General features: G+C 36.7%; 1 protein-coding gene across 3 annotated transcripts in view; it reads left to right on the top strand.

The window, feature by feature from the left end:
- The first annotated feature begins 7,254 nt into the window (after positions 1-7,254).
- LOC138327365 (cyclic nucleotide-binding domain-containing protein 2-like) overlaps positions 7,255-27,882 on the top strand; it is a 46,636-nt gene continuing 26,008 nt past the window's right edge. Inside the window, exons 1-4 of one of the 3 annotated variants that reach the window (XM_069273409.1) lie at positions 7,255-7,335; positions 23,722-24,493; positions 24,964-25,034; positions 26,479-26,596. In XM_069273409.1, coding sequence (XP_069129510.1) covers positions 23,801-24,493; positions 24,964-25,034; positions 26,479-26,596 — 882 coding nt within the window. In that variant the 5' untranslated portion in view covers positions 7,255-7,335; positions 23,722-23,800. Of the gene's footprint in view, positions 7,336-21,680; positions 21,814-23,672; positions 24,494-24,963; positions 25,035-26,478; positions 26,597-27,882 lie in introns of those variants that run through there. The other 2 variants (XM_069273410.1, XM_069273408.1) reach the window with 2 other exon arrangements.

The raw sequence follows: 27,882 nt of genomic DNA on the forward strand, positions 1-27,882 counted from the left end.
AGACCCTGTCCACAATCTGTAGTATAATAACAGAGACCCCCTGTCCACAATCTGTAGTATAATAACAGAGACCCCTGTCCACAATCTGTGTAGTATAATAACAGGAGACTGAGACCCCTGTAAATGGAGACCCTGTCCACAATCTGTAGTATAATAACAGGAGACCACCTGTCCACAATCTGTAGTATAATAACAGGAACCCCTGTCCACAATCTGTAGTATAATAACAGGAGACCCCTGTCCACAATCTGTAGTATAATAACAGGAGACCCCTGTCCACAATCTGTAGTATAATAACAAGAGACCCCTGTCCACAATCTGTAGTATAATAACAGGAGACCCCTGTCCACAATCTGTAGTATAATAACAGGAGACCCCTGTCCACAATCTGTAGTATAATAACAGGAGACCCCTGTCCACAATCTGTAGTATAATAACAAGAGACCCCTGTCCACAATCTGTAGTATAATAACAAGAGACCCCTGTCCACAATCTGTAGTATAATAACAAGAGATCCCTGTCCACAATCTGTAGTATAATAACAGGAGACACCTGTCCACAATCTGTAGTATAATAACAGGAGACCCCTGTCCACAATCTGTAGTATAATAACAGGAGACCCCTGTCCACAATCTGTAGTATAATAACAGGAGACCCCTGTCCACAATCTGTAGTATAATAACAGGAGACCCCTGTCCACAATCTGTAGTATAATAACAGGAGACCCCTGTCCACAATCTGTAGTATAATAACAGGAGACCCCTGTCCACAATTTGTAGTATAATAACAGGAGACCCCTGTCCACAATCTGTAGTATAATAACAGGAGACCCCTGTCCACAATCTGTAGTATAATAACAGGAGACCCCTGTCCACAATCTGTAGTATAATAACAGAGAGACCCCTGTCCACAATCTGTAGTATAATAACAGGAGACCCCTGTCCACAATCTGTAGTATAATAACAGGAGACCCCTGTCCACAATCTGTAGTATAATAACAAGAGACCCTGTCCACAATCTGTAGTATAATAACAGGAGACCCCTGTCCACAATCTGTAGTAATAATAACAGGGAGACCCCTGTCCACAATCTGTAGTATAATAACAGGAGACCCCTGTCCACAATCTGTAGTATAATAACATAGAGACCCCCTTTCCACAATCTGTAGTATAATAACAGGAGACCCCTGTCCACAATCTGTAGTATAATAACAAGAGACCCCTGTCCACAATCTGTAGTATAATAACAGGAGACCCCTGTCCACAATCTGTAGTAGAATAATAGGAGACCCCTGTCCACAATCTATAGTATAATAACAGGAGACCCCTGTCCACAATCTGTAGTATAATAACAGGAGACCCCTGTCCACAATCTGTAGTATAATAACAGGAGACCCCTGTCCACAATCTGTAGTATAATAACAGGAGACCCCTGTCCACAATCTGTAGTATAATAACAGGAGACCCCTGTCCACAATCTGTAGTATAATAACAGGAGACCCCTGTCCACAATCTGTAGTATAATAACAGGAGACCCCTGTCCACAATCTGTAGTATAATAACAGGAGACCCCTGTCCACAATCTGTAGTATAATAACAGGAGACCCCTGTCCACAATCTGTAGTATAATAACAGGAGATCCCTATCCACAATCTGTTGTAGAGTAATAGGAGACCCCTGTCCACAATCTGTAGTATAATAACAGGAGACCCCTGTCCACAATCTGTCAGTACAATAACAAGGAGACCCATGTCCACAATCTGTAGTAATAACAAGAGTTCCAAGTCTACACAATTTGTAGTATAATAACAAGTGATCCCTGTCCACAATAGAAGAGAGCACCCTGACCCCTGTCCACCTAACAGGAGAGTCCACAATCTGTAGATATAATAACAAGAGAACCCTGTCCAAAATATGTAGTATAATAATAACAGGAGACCCCTGTCCACAATTCGTAGTATAATAACAAGAGAGACTGTCTACAATTTTGTAGTATTAATGTGTCCCCACAATTTGTAGTATATTAACAAAGAGATCCCCTGTCCACAATCTGTAGTATAATAACAGGAGACCCCTGTCCACAAACTGTAGTATAATAGTATATGATAACAGGAGAACCCCTGTCCTACAATCTGTAGTATAATAACAGGAGACCCCTGTCCACAAATCTGTAGTCTAAATACCCTGGAGACCCCTGTCTACAATTTGTAGTATAATAAACAAGTGACCCCTGTCCACAATCTGTAAGTATAATAACAAGAGATCCATGTCCACAATATGTAGTCGTAATAACAAGAGATGCCCTGTTCCACAATTATGTAGTATAATAACAAGAGACCCCTGTCCACAATCTGTTAGTAATAATAACAAAGAGGACAACCTGTCCACAATCTGTAGTGTATTTAACTGGAGGACCCCTGTCTACAATCTGTAGTATAATAACAGAAGACAATCTGTCCACAATCTGTAGTATAATAACAATAGACCCCTTACAAACAAATCCGTTGTATTAATCAACAGAGAGAACCCCTATCCACAATCTGTAGCCAAGTAATAGGAGACCCCTGACTTTGTTATCGCTATTTCTAAGAAAGTAACTGAATAGAGATCTTGCCTAAAATTTTATGTGCATGATTGAATGTATCATTTTCTCTGAAGTCCCTTACAATATTCTTTCAGCAAGATATATATAACAGTCAATTTCTGATGCTTTCTTTAAAAGTACATGTATGTGATCTCTGTCTTAAAATAATAATGTCTACATGACTGTATAATAAAAGGGGACCCCTGTCCACAATTTGTCGCATAATAACAGGAGACCCCTGTCCACAATCTGCAGCAGAGTAATAGGAGACCCTTGTCCACAATCTGTAGTAGAGTAATAGGAGACCCCTTTCCACAATCTGTAGTATAATAACAGGAGACCCCTGTCCACAATCTGTAGTATAATAACAGGAGACCCCTTTCCACAATCTGTAGTATAATAACAGGAGACCCCTGTCCACAATCTGTAGTATAATAACAGGAGACCCCTGTCCACAATCTAGTGTAGTATCTAGTAATAGGAGACCCCTTGTCCACAATCTGTAGTATGAATAACAGGAGACCCCTGTCCACAATCTGTAGTATATAACAGGAGATCGACCATCCCTGTCTTAAAAGTAGATAATGTTCCACAATCTGTAGTATAATAACAGGAGACCCCTGTCCACAATCTGTTGTAGAGTAAATATACAAACCCCTGTCCACAATATCTGTAGTAGAGTAATAGGAGACCCCTGTCCACAATCTGTAGTATAATAACAGTAGACCCCTGTCACAAATCTGTAGTGATAATAATACAGGAGACCCCTGTTCCACTATCTGTAGTAGAGAAAAAAAAAAAAAAAAAAAACCCCTGTCCACAATCTGTAGTAAAAAAAATAGGATTTACCACTGGTCCACAATCTGTATTGTATAATAATCAGGAGACCCCTGTCCCACAATCTGTTTGTATAATAACAATAGACCCCTGTCCACAATCTGTAGTAGAATAACAGGAGACCCCTGTCCACAATCTGTAGTATATTAAACAGGAGACCCCTGTCAACAATTTGTAGTATAATAACATGAGACCGCCTGTCCACAATCTGTTAGAATAATAACATGGAGACCCCTGTCCACAATCTGTAGTATGATAACAGGAGACCCCTGTCCACAATTGTAGTAGTATAATAACATGAGACCCCTGTCCCACAATCTGTAGAAATGATAACAGGAGACCCCTGTTCCACAATCTGTAGTATAATAAACAAGTAGACCCCTGTCCACAATCTGTAGTATAGATAACATGGAGACCCCTGTCCCACAATCTGTAGTAAAATAAACAGGAGACCCCTGTCCACAATCTGTAGTATATAATAACAGGAGACCCCTGTCCACAATCTAGTTAGTAATAATAACAGAGAGACCCCTGTCCACTATCTGTTGTATAATAACAGGAGACCCCTGTCCACAATCTGTAGTATAATAACAGGAGACCCCTGTCCACAATCTGTAGTATAATAACAGGAGACCCCTGTCACACAATCTGTAGTATAATAACAGGAGACCCCTGTCCACTGTAGTATAATAACAGGAGACCCCTGTATAGTTAATAACAGGAGACCCCTGTCCACAATTCTTATGTAGTATAATATAACAGCGAGACCCCTGTCCTCAAATCTATAGTATAATAACAGGAGACCCCTGTCCACAATCTGTTGTATATAATAGGAGACCCTGTCCACAATCTGTAGTATAATAACAGGAGACCCCTGTCCACAATCTATAGTATAATAACATGAGACCCCTGTCCACAATCTGTTAGTATAATAACAGGGAGACCCCTGTCCACAATCTGTAGTATAATAACAGGAGACACTGTCCACAATCTGTACTTGTATAAAAACAGGAGACCCTGTCCACAATCTTGTAGTATAATAACAGGAGACCCCTGTCCACAATCTGATAGTATAATAACAGGAGACCCCTGTCCACAATCTGTAGTATAATAACAGGAGACCGTTTGTCACAATCTATAGTATAATAACAGGAGACCCCTGTCCACAATCTGTAGTATAATAACAGGAGAACCTGTCCACAATCTGTTAGTAAAATAACAGGAGACCCCTGTCCACAATCTGTAGTATAATAACAGGAGACCCCTGTCCACAATCTGTAGTATAATAACAGGAGACCCCTGTCCACAATATGTTGTAGTATAATAACAGGAGACCCCTGTCCACAATCTGTAGTATAATAACAGGAGGACCCCTGTCCACAATCTGTAGTTATAATAACAGGAGACCCCTCGTCCACAATCTGTAGTATAATAACAGGAGACCCCTGTCACACAATCTGTAGTATACTAGCAGGAGACCTCGTCCACAATAATGTAGTATAATAACAGGAGAACCCTGTCCACAACATGTAATATAATAACAGGAGAACACTGTCTACAATCTGTAGTCCCAATTTGTAAATAAACAGGAGACCTTTGTCCACAATCTGTAGTATAATAACAAGAGATCCCTGTCCACAATCTGTAGTATAATAACAAGAGACCCCTGTCCACTATCTGTCCAATATCTCTGACTGTACAAACACGTTTTATTCATTTCTTTTTATCTACAATTACATATATCAACGTCAATTATCAATGGGACGGTGAGAATACATATAGAATCAACGACAAGTTAAAAAAAATTTTGCGACTCTACAAAATTATTTATCACGTTATATACTCACATTTTAAATAATAAAAACCGTTTTGGAAAGTCTGGGCATCTAAGAAGAGAGTAGCAACAACCATATACATACAGTCACCGTCGGACTTCGTGTATTTTCTGCTTGTGAAAGGCAAAGACATCTGGGAATTAGCTGGAAAGGATAGACAAAGACAGAAATGAACAGAGCAGGGAGGTAACACAGGCCAGATGGAATCACCAAGAGGAAAACTTTCGTGGGTAGAATTATGGAAGGTTGAGCTCTTCAGGATCTCGCCCTCATGTTATTATACATTTTGCATGGCAACCTGCCATCACCACTCGTTTATCTTTTAGGGAATATTGGGAGACACAAGGTGTACGCTGTGAAGCCAGAGGAGTACAATGTTTAACCTACTGCCAAGATATACTCAGTGTTGGCTGTCATCACGGGGTTATAATGACGGCAGAAGAGAATGAAACATTCCACAGTACAACTGCTAGTCGGTTTGTAAAACAGAAGGATGAGGCTGGGAATGAACAGAAGCAGCTTTTCATCTTGGACAGAGATTAGTCATAAAAGATGAAGTGATGAAGGTAGATAGATGGCAAAACTTGAACCTGACATGCCATCTTCACCAAAGTTCAAACACATCACCGTTATTAATGACAGAGCCATAAGAGGAAAGTTTGGAGGAAGCAAAGGGAGAAGGCTAAGAACGTTGAGTTGATGGAAAAGCACAAAGCCAAAGAATATACTGTGTAATTCCTTGCTATAGAAGTGGGCTGCAGAGGTTTCCCTGTAATATCGATTTGTACAATGCTACATACTCTTTTGGTGACAAGAAGAGGAGCGCAGACGTCAGACGTTTGTCAGAATCTGCCGAGCTAGCATCATGTTGGCTACGGCATGACAGAGACAAGACGAGGAGTTGTTTAACCTAAACGTCTGAACCACCATTACATCGTCGCATTAGGACGGAATGGCGTTGGCGGTAGATCTGAATGTCGGTCAGGACTTCCGCCTGGTTGTAAAGTATGGAGTAGGACGTAACATATTATTGATGTTAGGGATTACACCATGTATAATGCCACAACGACACGATAAAAATAAACATTATTTAGTACAAGAAAGTTGCATATCCAGACGATATTTGAGTTACGCTATTTGCCGTAAGACAAGTTTGGTTTTTATAAATAAGATCGCGGAAAACCAACATTCATATTTTGACCTGAAATTAATATTTGTTTAAAGACATCTTGATACAGTTATATTATATGTATTTCGTTTTATCACGACCTAAAGAATTCGCCGGAAGGATGATCCCAAACCAATAGAGATTACAAAATGAATATAAAGAAACCTATAACATATAGATTGTTTCGAGTAGATGATATATACATTCAATAATGGATTATGACTGACATCGTCAGATCGTGACGCGAAATATTTGGATGAATCACTTGATATTATCATAAAATCGGTCCTGATCTTGACATTTGATATCACACAAAGAAGTGAAGTGTCGGACTGTATGTCTGTATACTTTTACTTTTGTTGTATTAAATATTGACATTAAACTGTTTGCGATTTTTCTGGTCGCAAAACCTAAAACGGAAGTGTGTTCCTTATACTATAAATACTTGTTTACATGACAGTAAAATCCTAAACTTGTTTCAATCTGTAACGTGTTGGCTCTCCTTTGAAATCTAATGAAGTACCTTTTTATGTTAAATGGTAGAAATTAAATAGAGTTGAAAAGCATTTTGGTCAAACCCTTCTTTATTGACACTAACCTTGTGTTTAGGATTGTATTGATGGTAAATATTGCTGAACAAATACACTTCATACAGGCCACGAGAAGTACTGGTCACTTCTGGTCAGTTCTTCTGTGTATTGGCTTCTTTAGTGAACGGAGAACATTGGTGGTAGGCGTACGTTTTTGACTTAATTCGTTTGTGGACAAACGGGAATTTACCACTGACGCTGTCTCGTTAATATTATCACAGAAAAGTGTCATTGACTACAGCCTGTTTTGTAGTCGTGTTGGATTTACGTTCAAAGCCAATTTTGTCGACCGGACTTATAGGATATTGTCGCGATGACTTTGGTAAGTGTAATTAGTAACCTCTGTCAGGATGCTTTCATTGGGGACTAAAGGATTCTATCAATTCTTTTATAATTCCGACAGATGATCTTGTCAGGCATCGAAAGAGTTAACATCAAGAAAGTGATTTATATCACGTGGTTTTGTACAATGGCGTCATAGCAATGCAACATTAATTGATGACGTCACAATTGACACGTCGTCATACTTTATAAATTATCATTCATGTAGTTTTATTGTTTTTTACGGATTAACTTCAATAGATTTTTTATGTGATGGAGATATAATACAAATATTGAGTGTACTTTAAATAAACCGTGAAGTGGTTTAAAAATTATGATAAGGCTGACGGTTTATTTAGAGTGCACTGAGATTTTGGCGTTATATCTCCATAACATAAAAAATTATTCAAGTTAATCGTCATAATTCAATTAACTAAATTTAAATTCTTCAGAATTAGAAATTTATATTGGGACTCTTTTTTTTATATGAAATCATGTTGTCTCAGCTAATCAGAAGCAACATGCCATTTTTTCCTTTATGGGCCGATAAAGTAATTTTTAAACCAATGAAAATGCTCGTTACAAGCAAAATTGAATTGCAAGAAGTAATTTGTGTACTTAATGTCAACCGTTGTGATATTTTCTTTTATAGAATATATTTACAAATTAATCTCTTTACGGTCTGTTCATATTAGAGCTGCTAAATCCCATCACTCATATATGTATCAGCAAAACGGGTACGCACAGTTCACGATATTCAAATAAATGTATCGTTTTCAGCAGTTTTTATGACTGTGTCCCAGAACGCCATTGTGATTGTGAAGGTCGTGAAAAGCTTGTGTTGTAACCCCTCTAAAACTTCCGCTACAAATCTTCTTCTTATCTATTGATGCGCAGTTCTGTTAGTCCGGCTTCGGTTAGGCGTCGTCCGTCAATATTGACAACGTCCTGCAATTGATTCAAATATCATACAAAATAATACCACCTCAGTTTCTATTGATAATCTGCAGAAATCGATAGATAACCGTATATTGCGGTGAGCTGTTCGTGTAGCGAGGATGTTTGACTTACTCTTGACTTCTAACTTCTATTTCACTTTTTCCGGACTCGGTTCTTCCTGACCAATGCCAGAGCATCGGCATTGTGTGTTTTGATTAACGTGGTTGGTAGAAGATATTTACAATTACCGTTGTTTTATAAATTATATGTCAATACAGAAGTGTCACCAAAATGCAATAACAGTAATTAAATAACACCAGTTACCATAGTTTTAATTGCCATATGACGCAAGCTGTGCCGAACATTTGTTAAATTCTCACATGCTTGCTGTCAATTTCTCACTCTCTGTTCGTTTATAAATCTATCGTCTTAGGTTTACAAATGTCTTCTTATTCAAGTAAGGCTGATACTAATGAATTGACATAGCTCTAGCACCAATTATCTCCCCATTATATCGCGGTTAGAATAATAAGATTTCACTGGATGTCGCTGTATGCATACATGCGTGAAGCAAAACTACTACATTTGTATATGTTCCGTTTTTTGGAATTCCACGATATTTTGTAATGGGTCATTGTTTAGATGTCGTGCTAGGAGACAATCTAAATGATAAGTGTCGATTTGTTTTATAATTGATGTTGGTGTAACAACATTAATACACGAATTGTCGGGTACAGAATACTCCCACTCATATAAATCTATATATATATCTACCCAACGACAAAACATACACATACACTGGTGTACTTATCATACCAACGGATTTCATTAAACAATCGACAAACATTTGTTTCGTGAAAAAAACTTACATTTTTTACTTGATCAAAAATTTTCACATTAAGATGTCAGTTTAGGACGTAATCCGGCCACTGTCTGCTCCTTAGGCCACAAATATACTTGTTAAAGTCACAAATGATATCAGTTTATAACTATTTACGACCCTGATAACGCGTAATCGTGATGTGTTTTAGTTACCGACGTTTATTAGAGGTAGTTCACCAGAAATCCGACAAACATAGCCCCATAAACACCGTAAACTGATCACTTCCCCCAAGTCTGTTTATGACCCTACACCCCAGTCTGACAAAATATTCTCCATTACAAACACACCGTGTGCAGGGTAAACACACGAACAGAGGGTGCATTCTGCTGTAGATGTGTTGTGGCTCCTCCCCGAATTGTCATGTCGGTAAATCACAAACTGGCGGATCTAGGTGTAGTCCATAGTCATATCCAGATTGATTTACAGTAACAATTAAGTGGGGCAAACTGACATACTAGATTTCGTTCATACTTGTTCTTGTTTTCGGAATTTCATCGTGTTTTTTTTAAATTTTATTTTGATATCTACTTTATACTTTTCATAGTTCTTGCTGATTTTGTTCTTCATTTTATAGTTTTTGATTTTCCTATTATTCTGAGTTTGGTCTCTCTTTTGTTTTGTACACATTTTTTTTGTTTGTACTACCCCAGGCCCAGTTCCACGAACATTCCTTAGCCCCGAAGGAAATCTCTTAACATAGAATACTCCCGTAGAATATTATTAGAAAAAGTAAAGATCGATGACTTAAAGAAAGTCCGTTAACGTATATAACGCTTTCCTAGGCAGAATTTTCACTTGTTTCCTGTATAAACTTATGAACTGTGTCCATTTTGTTCTTTTTATTGCTCTTCTGTTTAAATTCTTGTCCCTGCTGTACTTGTTATATTGATGTTTTGTTTTCTTGGCCCTACTGTTCGTTTTATATTGCTGTTTATTTTCTTGTCCCTGCTGTACTTGTTATATTGCTGTTTGCATTCTTGTCCCAGCTGTACTTGTTATATTGCTGTTTGTGTTCTTGTCCCTGCTGTACTTGTTATATTGCTGTTTGTGTTCTTGTCCCTGCTGTACTTGTTATATTGCTGTTTGTGTTCTTGTCCCTGCTGTACTTGTTATATTGCTGTTTGTGTTCTTGTCCCCGCTGTACTTGTTATATTGCTGTTTGTGTTCTTGTCCCCGCTGTACTTGTTATATTGCTGTTTGTGTTCTTGTCCCTGCTGTACTTGTTATATTGCTGTTTGTGTTCTTGTCCCAGCTGGGTGTGTTATACTGTTGTTTATGTTCTTGTCCCTGCTGTACTTGTTATATTGCTGTTTGTGTTCTTGTTCTACTGTTTGTACTTGTTATATTGCTGTTTGTGTTCTTGTCCCAGCTTGTTGGTGTTATATTGCTGTTTATTTTCTTGTCCCCGCTGTACTTGTTATATTGCTGTTTGTGTTCTTGTCCCCGCTGTACTTGTTATATTGCTGTTTGTGTTCTTGTCCCTGCTGTACTTGTTATATTGCTGTTTGTGTTCTTGTCCCTGCTGTACTTGTTATATTGCTGTTTATTTTCTTGTCCCTGCTGTACTTGTTATATTGCTGTTTATTTTCTTGTCCCTGCTGTACTTGTTATATTGCTGTTTGTGTTCTTGTCCCTGCTGTTGGTGTTATATTGCTGTTTGTGTTCTTGTCCCCGCTGTACTTGTTATATTGCTGTTTGTGTTCTTGTCCCTGCTGTTGGTGTTATATTGCTGTTTATTTTCTTGTCCCCGCTGTACTTGTTATATTGCTGTTTGTGTTCTTGTCCCTGCTGTACTTGTTATATTGCTGTTTGTGTTCTTGTCCCTGCTGTACTTGTTATATTGCTGTTTGTGTTCTTGTCCCTGCTGTACTTGTTATATTGCTGTTTGTGTTCTTGTCCCTGCTGTACTTGTTATATTGCTGTTTGTGTTCTTGTCCCTGCTGTTCTTGTTATATTGCTGTTTGTGTTCTTGTCCCTGCTGTACTTGTTATATTGCTGTTTGTTTTCTTGTCCCTGCTGTTGTGTTATATTGCTGTTTGTTTTCTTGTCCCTGCTGTACTTGTTATATTGCTGTTTGTGTTCTTGTCCCTGCTGTACTTGTTATATTGTTGTTTGTGTTCTTGTCCCTGCTGTACTTGTTATATTGCTGTTTGTGTTCTTGTCCCTGCTGTACTTGTTATATTGCTGTTTGTGTTCTTGTCCCTGCTGTACTTGTTATATTGCTGTTTTGTTCTTGTTCTCTGTTTGTGTTATATTGCTGTTTATTTTCTTGTCTCTGCTGTTGGTGTTATATTGCTGTTTGTGTTCTTGTCCCTGCTGTCTTGTTATATTGTTGTTGGTGTTCTTGTCCCTGCTGTTGGTGTTATATTTGTTCTTTGTGTTCTTGTCCCTGCTGTACTTGTTATATTGCTGTTTATTTTCTTGTCCCCGCTGTTGGTGTTATATTGCTGTTTGTGTTCTTGTCCCTTCTGTTCTTGTTATATTGCTGTTTGTGTTCTTGTCCCTGCTGTTGGTGTTATATTGCTGTTTTGTGTTCTTGTCCCTGCTGTTCTTGTTAAATTGCTGTTTTGTTTCTTGTCCCTGCTGTTGGTGTTATATTGTTGTTTTTTTCTTGTCCTGCTGTTTGTACTTGTTATATTGCTGTTTATTGTTCTTGTCCCCGCTGTTTGGTGTTATATTGCTGTTTGTGTTCTTGTTCTACTGTTTGTGTTATATTGCTGTTTGTTTTCTTGTCCCTGCTGTTCTTGTTATATTGTTTATGGTATTGTTTCATAATTCTTGTTATATTGTTGTTTGTGTTCTTATTGCTGTTTCTTGTCTGTGTTCCTTGTTATATTGCTGTTTATGTTCTTGTTCTGCTGTTTGTGTTATATTGCTGTTTATTGTTTTTGTTTTACTCGTCTGGTGTTGTTGTTTGTAATATTGCTGTTTGTGTTCTCGTTCTGCTGTTGTTGTTCCTAGTATATTGCTGTTTGTGTTATAATACTCGTTCTGGCTGTTGTTGTTCCTAGTATATTGCTGTTTGTGTTATAATACTCGTTCTGGCTGTTGTTGTTCCTAGTATATTGCTGTTTGTGTTATAATACTCGTTCTGGCTGTTGTTGTTTCCTAGTATATTGCTGTTTGTGTTGTAATACTCGTTCTGGCTGTTGTTGTTCCTAGTATATTGCTGTTTGTTTTAATACTCGTTCTGGCTGTTGTTGTTCCTAGTATATTGCTGTTTGTGTTATAATACTCGTTCTGGCTGTTGTTGTTCCTAGTATATTGCTGTTTGTGTTATAATACTCGTTCTGGCTGTTGTTGTTCCTAGTATATTGCTGTTTGTGTTATAATACTCGTTCTGGCTGTTGTTGTTCCTAGTATATTGTTGTTTGTGTTATAATACTCGTTCTGGCTGTTGTTGTTCCTAGTATATTGCTGTTTGTGTTATAATACTCGTTCTGGCTGTTGTTGTTCCTAGTATATTGCTGTTTGTGTTATAATACTCGTTCTGGCTGTTGTTGTTCCTAGTATATTGCTGTTTGTGTTATAATACTCGTTCTGGCTGTTGTTGTTCCTAGTATATTGCTGTTTGTGTTATAATACTCGTTCTGGCTGTTGTTGTTCCTAGTATAATTGCTGTTTGTGTTATAATACTCGTTCTGGCTGTTGTTGTTCCTAGTATATTGCTGTTTGTGTTATAATACTCGTTCTGGCTGTTGTTGTTCCTAGTATATTGCTGTTTGTGTTATAATACTCGTTCTGGCTGATGTTGTTCCTAGTATATTGCTGTTTGTGTTATAATACTCGTTCTAGCTGTTGTTGTTCCTAGTATATTGCTGTTTGTGTTATAATACTCGTTCTAAGCTGTTGTTGTTCCTAGTATATTGCTGTTTGTGTTATAATACCTCGTTCTGGCTGTTGTTGTTCCTAGTATATTGCTGTTTGTGTTATAATACTCGTTCTGGCTGTTGTTGTTCCTAGTATATTGTTGTGTTTGTGTTATAATACTCGTTCTGGCTGTTGTTGTTCCTAGTATATTGTTGTTTGTGTTTATAATACCTCGTTCTGGCTGTTGTTGTTCCTAGTATATTGCTGTTTGTGTTATAATACTCTCGTTCTGGCTGTTGTTGTTCCTAGTATATTGCTGTTTGTGTTATAATACTCGTTCTGGCTGTTGTTGTTCCTAGTATATTGCTGTTTGTGTTATAATACTCGTTCTGGCTGTTGTTGTTCCTATAGTATATTGCTGTTTGTGTTATAATACTCGTTCTAGCTGTTGTTGTTCCTAGTATATTGCTGTGTGTGTTTATAATACCCGTTCTGGCTGTTGTTGTTCCTAATATATTGTTGTGTGTGTTACAATACTCGTTCTGGCTGTTTTTTGTTCCTAGTATATTGCTGTTTGTGTTATAATACTCGTTCTGGCTGTTGTTGTTCCTAGTATATTACTGTTGTGTGTTATAATACTCGTTCTGGCTGTTGTTGTTCCTAGTATATTGCTGTTTGTGTTATAAATACTCGTTCTGGCTGTTGTTGTTCCTAGTATATTGCTGTTTGTGTTATAATACCCGTTCTGGCTGTTGTTGTTCCTAGTATATTGCTGTGTGTGTTATAATACCCGTTCTGGCTGTTGTTGTTCCTAGTATATTGCTGTTTGTGTTATAACACTCGTTCTGACTGTTGTTGTTCCTAGTATATTGTTGTTTGTGTTATAATACTCGTTCTGGATGTTGTTGTTCCTAGTATATTGATGTTTGTGTTATAATACCGTTCTGGCTGTTGTTGTGCCTACAGTATATTGCTGTTTGTGTTATAATACTCATTCGGCTGTTGTTGTTCCTAGTATATTGTTGTGTGTGTTATAACACTCGTTCTGGCTGTTGTTGTTCCTAGTATATTGCTGTTTGTGTTATAATACTCGTTCTAGCTGTTGTTGTTCCTATATTATATTGCTGTTTGTGTTATAATACCCGTTCTGGCTGTAGTTGTTCCTAGTATATTGCTGTTTGTGTTATAATACTCGTTCTGGCTGTTTTTGTTCCTATAGTATATTGCTGTTTTTTTTATAATACTCGTGTTCTGGCTGATGTTGTTCCTAGTATATTGCTGTTATATTGCTGTTTGTGTTATATTACTCGTTCTGGGTGTTGTTGTTCCTAGTATATTACTGTTTGTGTTATAACACTCGTTCTGGCTGTTGTTGTTCCTAGTATATTACTGTTTGTGTTATAACACTCGTTCTGGTGTTGTTGTTCATAGTATATTACTGTTTGTGTTATAACACTCGTTCTGCTGGCTGTTGTTGTTCCTAGTATATTGCTGTTTGTGTTATAATACCCGTTCTGGCTGTTGTTGTGCCTACAGTATATTGCTGTTTGTGTTATAATACTCGTTCCGGCTGTTGTTGTTCCTAGTATATTGTTGTGTGTGTTATAACACTCGTTCTGACTGTTGTTGTTCCTAGTATATTGCTGTTTGTGTTATAATACTCGTTCTAGCTGTTGTTGTTCCTATAGTATATTGCTGTTTGTGTTATAATACCCGTTCTGGCTGTAGTTGTTCCTAGTATATTGCTGTTTGTGTTATAATACTCGTTCTGGCTGTTTTTGTTCCTATAGTAATATTGCTGTTTTTTTTATAATACTCGTTCTGGCTGATGTTGTTCCTAGTATATTGCTGTTTGTGTTATAATACTCGTTCTGGCTGTTGTTGTTCCTAGTATATTGCTGTTTGTGTTATAATACTCGTTCTGGCTGTTGTTGTTCCTAGTATATTACTGTTTGTGTTATAATACTCGTTCTGGCTGTTGTTGTTCCTAGTATATTGCTGTTTGTGTTATAATACTCGTTCTGGCTGTTGTTGTTCCTAGTATATTGCTGTTTGTGTTATAATACTCGTTCTGGCTGTTGTTGTTCCTAGTATATTGCTGTTTGTGTTATAATACTCGTTCTGGCTGTTGTTGTTCCTAGTATATTGCTGTTTGTGTTATAATACTCGTTCTGGCTGTTGTTGTTCCTAGTATATTGCTGTTTGTGTTATAATACTCGTTCTGGCTGTTGTTGTTCCTAGTATATTGTTGTTTGTGTTATAATACTCGTTCTGGCTGTTGTTGTTCTAGTATATTGCTGTTTGTGTTATAATACTCGTTCTGGCTGTTGTTGTTCCTAGTATATTGCTGTTTGTGTGTTATAGTACTCGTTCTGGCTGTTGTTGTTCCTAGTATATTGCTGTTTGTGTTGTAATACTCGTTCTGGCTGCTGTTGTTGTTCCTAGTATATTGCTGTTTGTGTTATAATACTCGTTCTGGCTGTTGTTGTTTCTAGTATATTACTGTTTGTGTTATAATACTCGTTCTGGCTGTTGTTGTTCCTAGTATATTACTGTTTGTGTTATAATACTCGTTCTGGCTGTTGTTGTTTCCTAGTATATTACTGTTTGTGTTATAATACTCGTTCTGGCTGTTGTTGTTCCTAGTATATTACTGTTTGTGTTATAATACTCGTTCTGGCTGTTGTTGTTCCTAGTATATTACTGTTTGTGTTATAATACTCGTTCTGGCTGTTGTTGTTCCTAGTATATTACTGTTTGTGTTATAATACTCGTTCTGGCTGTTGTTGTTCCTTAGTATATTACTGTTTTGTGTTATAATACTCGTTCTGGCTGTTGTTGTTCCTAGTATATTACTGTTTGTGTTATAATACTCGTCTGGCTGTTGTTGTTCCTAGTATATTACTGTTTGTGTTTATAAATACTCGTTTCTGGCTGTTTTTGTTCCTAGTATATATTACTGTTTGTGTTTTATAATACTCGTTCTGGCTGTAGTTGTTCCTAGTATATTACTGTTTGTGTTATAATACTCGGTCTGGCTGTTGTTGTTCCTAGTATATTGCTGTTTGTGTTATAATACTCGTTCTGGCTGTTGTTGTTCCTAGTATATTGCTGTTTGTGTTATAATACTCGTTCTGGCTGTTGTTGTTCCTAGTATATTGCTGTTTGTGTTGTAATACTCGTTCTGGCTGTTGTTGTTCCTAGTATATTGCTGTTTGTGTTATAATACTCGTTCTGGCTGTTGTTGTTCCTAGTATATTGCTGTTTGTGTTATAATACTCGTTCTGGCTGTTGTTGTTCCTAGTATATTACTGTTTGTGTTATAATACTCGTTCTGGCTGTTGTTGTTCCTAGTATATTGCTGTTTGTGTTATAATACTCGTTCTGGCTGTTGTTGTTCCTAGTATATTACTGTTTGTGTTATAATACTCGTTCTGGCTGTTGTTGTTCCTAGTATATTACTGTTTGTGTTATAATACTCGTTCTGGCTGTTGTTGTTCCTAGTATATTACTGTTTGTGTTATAATACTCGTTCTGGCTGTTGTTGTTCCTAGTATATTTACTGTTTGTGTTATAATACTCGTTCTGGCTGTTGTTGTTCCTAGTATATTACTGTTTGTGTTATAATACTCGGTCTGGCTGTTGTTGTTCCTAGTATATTACTGTTTGTGTTATAATACTCGTTCTGGCTGTTGTTGTTCCTAGTATATTACTGTTTGTGTTATAATACTCGTTCTGGCTGTTGTTGTTCCTAGTATATTACTGTTTGTGTTATAATACTCGTTCTGGCTGTTGTTGTTCCTAGTATATTGCTGTTTGTGTTATAATACTCGTTCTGGGTGTTGTTGTTCCTAGTATATTGCTGTTTGTGTTATAATACTCGTTCTGGTGTTGTTGTTCCTAGTATATTGCTGTTTGTGTTATAATACTCGTTCTGGGTGTTGTTGTTCCTAGTATATTGCTGTTTGTGTTATAATACTCGTTCTGGCTGTTGTTGTTCCTAGTATATTGCTGTTTGTGTTATAATACTCGTTCTGGGTGTTGTTGTTCCTAGTATATTGCTGTTTGTGTTATAATACTCGTTCTGGGTGTTGTTGTTCCTAGTATATTGCTGTTTGTGTTATAATACTCGTTCTGGGTGTTGTTGTTCCTAGTATATTGCTGTTTGTGTTATAATACTCGTTCTGGCTGTTGTTGTTCCTAGTATATTGCTGTTTGTGTTATAATACTCGTTCTGGCTGTTGTTGTTCCTAGTATATTGCTGTTTGTGTTGTAATACTCGTTCTGGCTGTTGTTGTTCCTAGTATATTGCTGTTTGTGTTATAATACTCGTTCTGGCTGTTGTTGTTCCTAGTATATTGCTGTTTGTGTTATAATACTCGTTCTGGCTGTTGTTGTTCCTAGTATATTGCTGTTTGTGTTATAATACTCGTTCTGGCTGTTGTTGTTCCTAGTATATTGCTGTTTGTGTTATAATACTCGTTCTGGCTGTTGTTGTTCCTAGTATATTGCTGTTTGTGTTATAATACTCGTTCTGGCTGTTGTTGTTCCTAGTATATTGCTGGTTTTTTTTATAATACTCGTTCTGGCTGTTGTTGTTCCTAGTATATTGCTGTTTGTGTTATAATACTCGTTCTGGCTGTTGTTGTTCCTAGTATATTGCTGTTTGTGTTATAATACTCGTTCTGGCTGTTGTTGTTCCTAGTATATTGCTGTTTGTGTTATAATACTCGTTCTGGCTGTTGTTGTTCCTAGTATATTGCTGTTTGTGTTATAATACTCGTTCTGGCTGTTGTTGTTCCTAGTATATTGCTGTTTGTGTTATAATACTCGTTCTGGCTGTTGTTGTTCCTAGTATATTGCTGTTTGTGTTATAATACTCGTTCTGGCTGTTGTTGTTCCTAGTATATTGCTGTTTGTGTTATAATACTCGTTCTGGCTGTTGTTGTTCCTAGTATATTACTGTTTGTGTTATAATACTCGTTCTGGCTGTTGTTGTTCCTAGTATATTACTGTTTGTGTTATAATACTCGTTCTGGCTGTTGTTGTTCCTAGTATATTACTGTTTGTGTTATAATACTCGTTCTGGCTGTTGTTGTTCCTAGTATATTACTGTTTGTGTTATAATACTCGTTCTGGGTGTTGTTGTTCCTAGTATATTGCTGTTTGTGTTATAATACTCGTTCTGGCTGTTGTTGTTCCTAGTATATTGCTGTTTGTGTTATAATACTCGTTCTGGCTGTTGTTGTTCCTAGTATATTGCTGTTTGTGTTATAATACTCGTTCTGGCTGTTGTTGTTCCTAGTATATTGCTGTTTGTGTTATAATACTCGTTCTGGCTGTTGTTGTTCCTAGTATATTGCTGTTTGTGTTATAATACTCGTTCTGGCTGTTGTTGTTCCTAGTATATTTACTGTTTGTGTTATAATACTCGTTCTGGCTGTTGTTGTTCCTAGTATATTGCTGTTTGTGTTATAATACTCGTTCTGGCTGTTGTTGTTCCTAGTATATTGCTGTTTGTGTTATAATACTCGTTCTGGCTGTTGTTGTTCCTAGTATATTGCTGTTTGTGTTATAATACTCGTTCTGGCTGTTGTTGTTCCTAGTATATTGCTGTTTGTGTTATAATACTCGTTCTGGCTGTTGTTGTTCCTAGTATATTGCTGTTTGTGTTATAATACTCGTTCTGGCTGTTGTTGTTCCTAGTATATTGCTGTTTGTGTTATAACACTCGTTCTGGCTGTTGTTGTTCCTAGTATATTACTGTTTGTGTTATAAACTCGTTCTGGCTGTTGTTGTTCCTAGTATATTACTGTTTGTGTTATAATACTCGTTTGGCTGTTGTTGTTCCTAGTATATTACTGTTTGTGTTATAATACTCGTTCTGGCTGTTGTTGTTCCTAGTATATTACTGTTTGTGTTATAATACTCGTTCTGGCTGTTGTTGTTCCTAGTATATTACTGTTTGTGTTATAATACTCGTTCTGGCTGTTGTTGTTCCTAGTATATTGCTGTTTGTGTTATAATACTCGTTCTGGCTGTTGTTGTTCCTAGTATATTGCTGTTTGTGTTATAATACTCGTTCTGGCTGTTGTTGTTCCTAGTATATTACTGTTTGTGTTATAATACTCGTTCTGGCTGTTGTTGTTCCTAGTATATTACTGTTTGTGTTATAACACTCGTTCTGGCTGTTGTTGTTCCTAGTATATTACTGTTTGTGTTATAACACTCGTTCTGACTGTTGTTGTTCCTAGTATATTACTGTTTGTGTTATAACACTCGTTCTGGCTGTTGTTGTTCCTAGTATATTGCTGTTTGTGTTATAACACTCGTTCTGGCTGTTGTTGTTCCTAGTATATTGCTGTTTGTGTTATAATACTCGTTCTGGCTGTTGTTGTTCCTAGTATATTGCTGTTTGTGTTATAATACTCGTTCTGGCTGTTGTTGTTCCTAGTATATTGCTGTTTGTGTTATAATACTCGTTCTGGCTGTTGTTGTTCCTAGTATATTACTGTTTGTGTTGTCCGTGTTCCTGCTGTTATGTTATTTTGTCCTCTCGACATCAGTATTGGTGCCTCATATCGCGTTGTTGTTTGTTTTGCGGTTGTAGCTATTTTGGTTTTGTTATGTTCTTTGTCTTAATACACGTAGAATTTTGCCTTGACTATTTCATCTGTCCGTGTAATGCTAATAGAGAGAAGCAGGAAAACTTTCATTATACACTACATGTTTGGGGCGTTATCCTATCCTCAGATCGTATGACTACTAGAAAAGTTTGGTATTATCTAAAACTAAGTACGTACTACACTAGTTTATTGTTTTATTATGACGGATTAGGCCCACGTTAAGACGAACCATCTTCAGGTTTCGTCCGCCCTCTAAGGTCTCGTGGTACCCACGGGATCTACTTAATTCTACACCATCAAATCATCATTAAATCCCGATATAGCCTGGTTACTAGGAGGCCTTCTACTGTCGCCTGTCATGTCCTCGTTAACGGGAGTAAATAATGTGAAATGATATTTGCCTAATAAACAGACTAGTGATATAACTCTACATTAGTCTGATCACGACAGAATTAAAGTCGCTCTGTCATTTTCTCCTGGTAAATATAATATTGACTTACCGTCTGAAGTCACACGAGCTGTATAGTTTTTTACCGTTGTATATACAGGCGACCGTTTTAATTGTAGATTAAATCGTATGACTTGTATTATTTAGTAGATGATTTGTATTTCTCTAGTGAATAGGCAATTACTTGAAGAAGTCAGTTGTCTGTTTATTTTACAAGGGTTTTATTTGTACATGTGACATTGCGCGAGCCAGGACTACTATATAACCATAGAATGGGATTTCCTTGTTATTAACCGGATTTACGTATTCCGTGATGAGTATTGTTTAACAAAATTGCCATTTCTTCATTTGGTTATTGTAGAGGTAAGGATAATTCACTCACCACTTTTCCTTTGCTGGCAAATGCGCACCAATTGTGTTTCCGTGTAAAATTTTAAACAATGTTTTTTTATGTTTAAGTTAGAATCAAATGGTTTTTGTAACACGTCAACAATATTTAAATAATGTCTACGAAAAGCGCATAAACACTCGTCACATTGATTTCGGTACTCTTTGGGGAAAAGGGGAAAACTTTTAGTAAATAAGACTTGAGAGTTATCAGAACGGTCGGATTTCCGAATTTGTGTATTTGTGGTTAAGTCACTTGTGAACATAAGTATATGATACAGTGTATATAGGAAATAATTCTAAAACACTGAAATTAATATCCTTTCCGGATACTTCGCCTCTTCTTATTTGTCCTGTTTACCATTTTGGTATCTTCGTTCTCTCGTTTGTTTTGTAAATGCCAGTTTGTCATGTTTTGTTGCACTATATGCTTATATACTTTTTCGTTGGATGCGGCATGCTTCAGTAATATAGCACTATAAAAAGGGCAACAGTTCCACATATACCGCAGTCTCCCAAAACACGCACCTCGCACAACATACACGCAACACACCGCATACATGGGAGGCCATCCTTACATGACCATAGCTGTTAATAGGACGTTAATTAATCAATCAAACAAACAAACAAATGGATTTGATGTACTAAAATGTAGTTTTTTCCCTTTAAGATACATACTTTTATCTTAGCAATTACATTGTAACGTCGATTGAGGACTTATTTTAGGACTGACAAAAAGGGTTACTAACCGGACTTGTGATTACGTATCGGTATCCATAGATAAAGGTTCCATCTAAGCGACACTGGTAGGTCCCCGGGTTACGATGGTGAGTTTACTTAGTGTATAAACGCCCCGAATCATGACTTATAGCCAGTGTTTACCTGGGCTTTAATGTTATAGCTATATATTTGCCTGGTGGGCCGGGCAACACTTGGCCCCCCGTATTGACAATCCTAAGGTTAAAGCCGACGGGATTGAAGGTGCTGAACCCCTTTATTGAAATCTTTTCAGAACCAAAACACTCTAGTTATTATATAGTTTTCACTCAATAAAATATGCAATTATTTTCTAACGGCCAGATCAACTCGGCTCTATGGTCTATTTAAACAGGGCTGGGTTGGCGCGGCGTTCACACTACATCCTCGTATGGTGGTAAGAGGGATTACATGTGGAACAAGACCTGTACATTGTATAGTGTTTAGGGAGAAGTGTTTTAACGCCATTAAACTTCCATAAAAGGTTGGATACATACGACCTGGCTATGATAGAGTATCGACGTGTAATGTTATGAATTGATGACGTTATGTACTTTATTCTGTTTCAATATAAGGTGCTATGTATACGGAACGGACATTGAATGGACCCCGTGTATCGTGACTTATTAGGTAAGATACTTTCACTAACATTATACTATTGTAAACTATATGTAAAATTCCATCATTTTACTTAATCATATCGGCAATGATAGCAGTAATATAATTTCAAATCGTGATTTTGAATCCTGATATGACGTAAAAGGCCTTAAGGATCACCCAAGCTGATCTTAAACGCTCACTTTGTTTTTCGTACTTTTGCTAAAATAATAGCCACTTATACATAAATCTAACTGAAACTTGTCTGTAACCGCAAGCTGATTACCGAGCTTGTCATTTAATGAATACCTTTATACAGCGGAACCCTGTATTTAACGACCATCTAAAGTTCGGGAGACAAATGTTATTTGTAGAGCGACGGTCTATTTACCGAACAATTAGGACCACCCATATATAACATAACACTGTCTATAGCGACCCGTCCATCGAATCTGTTTTATGGCCATCTCCCTATTGTGAAACCTCTCTGTAACGACCACGTGTTTGTCGAATAACGGAAACCTGTCTATAACGATCTATCGATTGTTGAATCTGTCCTTATTACCACCTTTACCAGAACCTGTCTAAAATGACCATTTGGTTATCGAACATGTCCTTTTTAAATGATTTTCTATATGTACCAGAAAGTTGTCTGTATTAACTATTTGTTTGACTTCTCTATAAAGGAAATGTGTACAAACTGTCCCTTATCGGCCCCTACCATTTTATTTCACGAATGTTTGATCCTCATGTTGAGTTGGTTGTAAGTCGTTAATAGGCCTTCCGTACGTCGTTTTTGTATGCTACCCGGTCTGTATATAGAAATATCTGTTTCACGTCAACGCCTTTCTTGTAACCATGACAATAAAGGCATATGAACGGAAATAAGACTAATTGATGTAAAGAAAGCAGGTCAGTCCGAAATATTTAGGTAGAGTGGGCATCATTTATGTCAAAATCAATTCTGCATGAATTAAAGAAAAATTGAAGAGAAATTAAAGCCATTGAACTTGTGGATCACGTTGTTAGTGCATAATAATGTGGATGGACACCACGCCTTTCTAATTTCTATCGCGGATTCCGGATACGGAGCACGGATCGATGACAATATAACTCTGAGACAATAATAATTTATCGAGTTGTCAATTGGCGAAACGTGAGACAAGCGCTGTTCAACCCTGCTCCTGGCACTTCACCTGATGTTGAGTAATTATAAATAGTTGGTGTAAGGCGATGGTGAGGATATATAGCTGTTTCACATTGATTGCAGTGATCGATTTACTGTTTGATCAGAAATCGGCGTTTTGTTGTAATGGCTGGTAAATGTGTGGGGGTGCTGTGACATCAGTCTACACACTGGGGTCTCTAGGAGGAACTCACTCGAGCACGTACCTATATCAATTTGTAAACTATTACAATGAATAGTAATGCCGATCAATTCCTTCCGGTTTAGCGCGCGTGTAAAAGCAATGCGGTGTTTCCTAGTACGTTTCTAGTCCCCGTGCTAAACTTTCGTCGTTACATTCCTACTGAAGTAGATAATAGACTCTCATAGTCTATATAATACTCATCTAAATCGTCGATACGCTCGATGTTTTCGGCAATACTTGTCCTATATAGTCCTCGAGCCTGATAGCGTAAAACATTCGTGAGACTCGAAGCACTCGTAAGGAAAGTTTGACACTGAAATGTCGTAGGTATTTGTTTGTTTAGAAGGTGAATGGCGTTGGTATGTTTATACCGAACCATAAATTATCACAACTGTGTACACGGATATAAACATGCCATAGAAATCTCAGTTTCACATCTATACGTGCATTTCATTCAAAAGCGGTGTCCTTTATCCTACCGTCTGTATTTTGCCATTGTCATGACGTCATCATTACTATGACGTCATCCCATTGTCATTCATTCATTGGATACGCTCTGTTGTCGTTGCAGAACGAGGAACTGTTTGTATATCGATGGAGGTATTCGGACGATAACATGGGTTAGGCAGTGTTACATCCAACTCGCCAACATGAGTAGTTTTGAGCAGGCCATGACGGCTAACGCTATCTCCTCCGGGAAAGGTGACCCGCCAGAAACCGACTTGGATTACTATTCCAAACCGGAAAATTACACCGGAAGTAGTTTGCAGACTCTACAAAGGTTTAAGATTGCTAAGGATAAGCTAGATAAGGAAAGTGAAGATAAGAACAAGAAAAAGGAGAAAAAACAGCAAGGATTTAGTCTTCTGGCAAGGTACAAACATATACTCAAAGGCATTGTCGACGACGGCGATGATTCATCGTCAGATGAAGAAGAAGAGGGGGGCGTAGAAGAAGGTAATAAGGGAGATGATAATGGATTATCAGGTAAAAAGGACTGTATCATCATGACTCCTAAACTAGAAGGTATATCAGAGGATGTTGAGGGGGAGGTTGAAGAGCGACCGTCTGCCGAGTCGCCAAAGAAGGGGGAAGCTCCAGTGCCTAAAATGCACGATTTACAGGACGAGGATGCAAAGCGGGACTCAATAACCCCTGACAGTATGATCAAGGCGATAGGGTCTAGTACGGAGGTTGTGTCTCCTAGGTCTGGGATTGACCTTAGTGAGTCGCCTACAGAGAGTAACTACTCATTCGGCTCCTCATCCAAGAGGAAGAGCACGATGAGTAGAGGGCATTATATGATGAAGACGAAACTGGAAAAGGAAGTTCGCGCCAAAATTGTAAGCAAATTCTATATGAAGCTGGGTTAATAGTTTTTTTAGAAGTCTGATAGTCTATTTTGGAGAATTACAATAGCCTTTGATATACTGGAAATTAATTATTTGATTTATTAATTTTATGCATGTAAATTGTTTCATATGGATATACGCTTTCAGTCTGCAGTCATTAATTGCCGTAACAAATACTAATAGATCAAATTCAATTTCAACAAAGTTTATTTTAAGAAAATTTGAGAATAAGATCGAACAACAGGCATAGCATATATATGAGTTTTCTCTCAAATTGATTTAAAGTCATGCATAATTATACAATACTGTATTTCTATAAATATTCGAATATTGCAATAAAGACTTATTTTCTAATTCATTTTAAGATCGTGATATATACAGTTTAACTTTACTATTGCTAGTTTTGTAATTGCTTTCAGTGAATTTATATAAAATTGACTTTATCTATTTTTAACTTGTAGGCAAGAGACCGTTTCCAGAAAGCATGCAGATTTGTGAAGATGGTGCTCAAAATTTCTGCTGCAGCTGGCAAGTATGTATAACAATGTAATGTGTCTGCTTACCTTTTGCTCCTTTTGCTTTAAGCTTTTCGTACAGTATATTGTATCATAAGCTTTGTCATGTTAATGCTATTGCTTGTTTTGTCATATGGAATTTGGCTTTATACCAAATGGTTTTGATATTAAAAAAATGAATTAAATCAAAATATTTCTCTGTTAATTCACACTTAATTAGTGTATGATCTATCAATGATTACCTTTTGCTATGATACATTATGTGCAGTGTTCACTTTTAAGTATCATTCCTTACTCTCTAATCTCGTCACTTTTAAGTAACATTCCTTACCCTCTAATCTTGTCACTTTTAATTATCATTCCTTACCCTCTAATCTTGTCACTTTTGATAAACATTCGTTAACCTCTAATCTTGTCACTTTTAATTATCATTCCTTACCCTCTAATCTTGTCACTTTTAATTATCATTCCTTACCCTCTAATCTTGTCACTTTTAATTATCATTCCTTACCCTCTAATTTTGTCACTTTTAATTATCATTCCTTACCCTCTAATTTTGTCACTTTTAATTATCATTCCTTACCCTCTAATTTTGTCACTTTTGATTATCATTCCACACCCTCAAATTTTGTCACTTTATTCCTTACCCTCTAATTTTGTTACTTTTAATTGACATTCCTTACCCTCTAATCTTGTCACTTTTAATTATCATTACTTACCCTCTAATTTTTGTCATTTTTAATTATCATTCCTTACCCTCTAATTTTTGTCACTTTTAATTATCATTCTTTGCCCTCTAATTTTGGTCACTTTCAATTTTCATTCCTTACCATTTAATTTTTGTCACTTTTAATTATCATTCCTTACCCTCTAATTTTGTTATTTTTAATTGACATTCCTTACCCTCTAATTTTGTTATTTTTAATTGACATTTCTTACCCTCTAATACTGTGATACATATGAAAACAGTATAATACAAGCAATTTTTCTATTCATTTTTATAAACCTTTTTTTATAATGAGCGTTTATCGTCATAAAAAAATAAAAACAAAAAAGCATTTTTGATATATTTTTTACATGAATATTTTCTGGTCCAAAATATCAAAATCAGAATTTTATCATAGAAAATAATCAAAGTGAGAAGCATATTGGCAATTCCCCCAAAAAGAGTGATATATTTAAAATTAGTTGATATTTCCCCGCAGAATTCAGTTTGGGATTTGTCTTTGGTTTCTTCTTCGAAACATTTTATTACGAGCGGATATTTCGATAGGGAACATATATACTAAATAGAAATCATTTCAAATAGAACTTCAATATAATGAGAAGTCGGTACTTTAAGTATCTATTTCATTGTGATTCATAATTTCATGTATATTTTTGATTAAATTAAGCGAGTAATTTACGAAAAAATATTTTGATCAAATTTGAAGATGTGTAAATCTATTGTCTGCATTACAGGGACCCGTCTGTGGACACTGGGATGAAGACCTTCACGGATCTCGCCAGTGAGGCGGAGACCACGGCTCACTCCTCAGGTCTCACCTTCGACCCCTCATATTTCAAAGCCAAGAAAGAGGTAAGCTCAACGCTTTATTGTATTATTGACGAATATCATTTGATATCACTGAATTTGCTAAATTTCCATCCGCATGGTAATTGTTTGTCATTGAAGAATTGCTTCTTACATTAAATGTTCCGATTTATTTTGTACAACCTTGACGGGTATATTATTCAAGCTGTCCACATAGCCAATGTTGTGAAAATAAGTATTAAAGAAAATCATTATCTATCTTTACTCCAGTTTACGCGAATATTCAAACATAATTCAAAAAGCGATTTTAGTATGGATTCTAGGATGATTGATTTGTACCAATTCATCCCTTTGTCTGTAATGGTAATCAATAAATCTGTTTATCATGTAAGACTATTATTCAGCACACATCTTCCAATTTATTTAAACATGTACATTTGATACGTCAAACTGAAGAAACATAAGTTACTAACATTGCCACGACACACGATATGGAAGATAGAACAAGAGCTTGTTACCATTGGCGACTCTGTCTGGCGCGCGATTGATCCATTTCCGGTTCCACACGATTCTTAATTGTTATCGCTCTTTATGTGATTTTTATTGCTTGTTCTGCAAACAAATTTAAACCAATTTCTTATCATACTGGGTCAGGAGGTCCCTTATTTATGTATAAAGAAAAACATGAGAGGAAACTAGGCTGACAATTGGTCAAAGCTTTGAAGACTTACTATACGTTAATCACTGCACAAATGTGAATGCAAGATATACTACCACAGGAAGTCGCCCTTTATCTAATTTTGCCATGATTACCAAATAAAACGGGAATTTAAAAGGGAAAAAACTGAATGTGTGTTTGGTGAGCATATTGGTAGTTTTGAGGGATGACAAATACAATGGTCCTATTTTCCAAAATAACATTAAATTTAGTTACCATGGTATCAAATGAGAGATAGCGGGGATGATTGTTATTAGATGGGTTGCAGTTCCAGTTTTGAATCTTTGAAAAGATAATTCTCAGTGATTTTATTGCGCCTAAAAAAGACAGTTGTCCATAACGATTTATCTTACATATAACTTAATAAAAAAAAATCCATTTGGTTTATTTTGCATGTAAACAGAGAGCTCTCATAAAGACCTAGTTTTCAGTATTGCTATGATGGTACTTAAGCAAAATGCGAAAATAAAAATATACAAGGCTTATAATGTCTCTAAAGGACTGTTCTATTTATTTTTTATAACATTGACATCTCGCAAAAATATTTTTTATTATCTATATGTTATGAAAGTTAGGCTTGAGTATCATAATTCACGAAGGGGTGTCCTGAAGT

The sequence above is a fragment of the Argopecten irradians genome, chromosome 7 (assembly GCF_041381155.1).
Source record: "Argopecten irradians isolate NY chromosome 7, Ai_NY, whole genome shotgun sequence".
In the NCBI taxonomy this organism is placed as follows: Eukaryota; Metazoa; Mollusca; class Bivalvia; order Pectinida; family Pectinidae; genus Argopecten; species Argopecten irradians.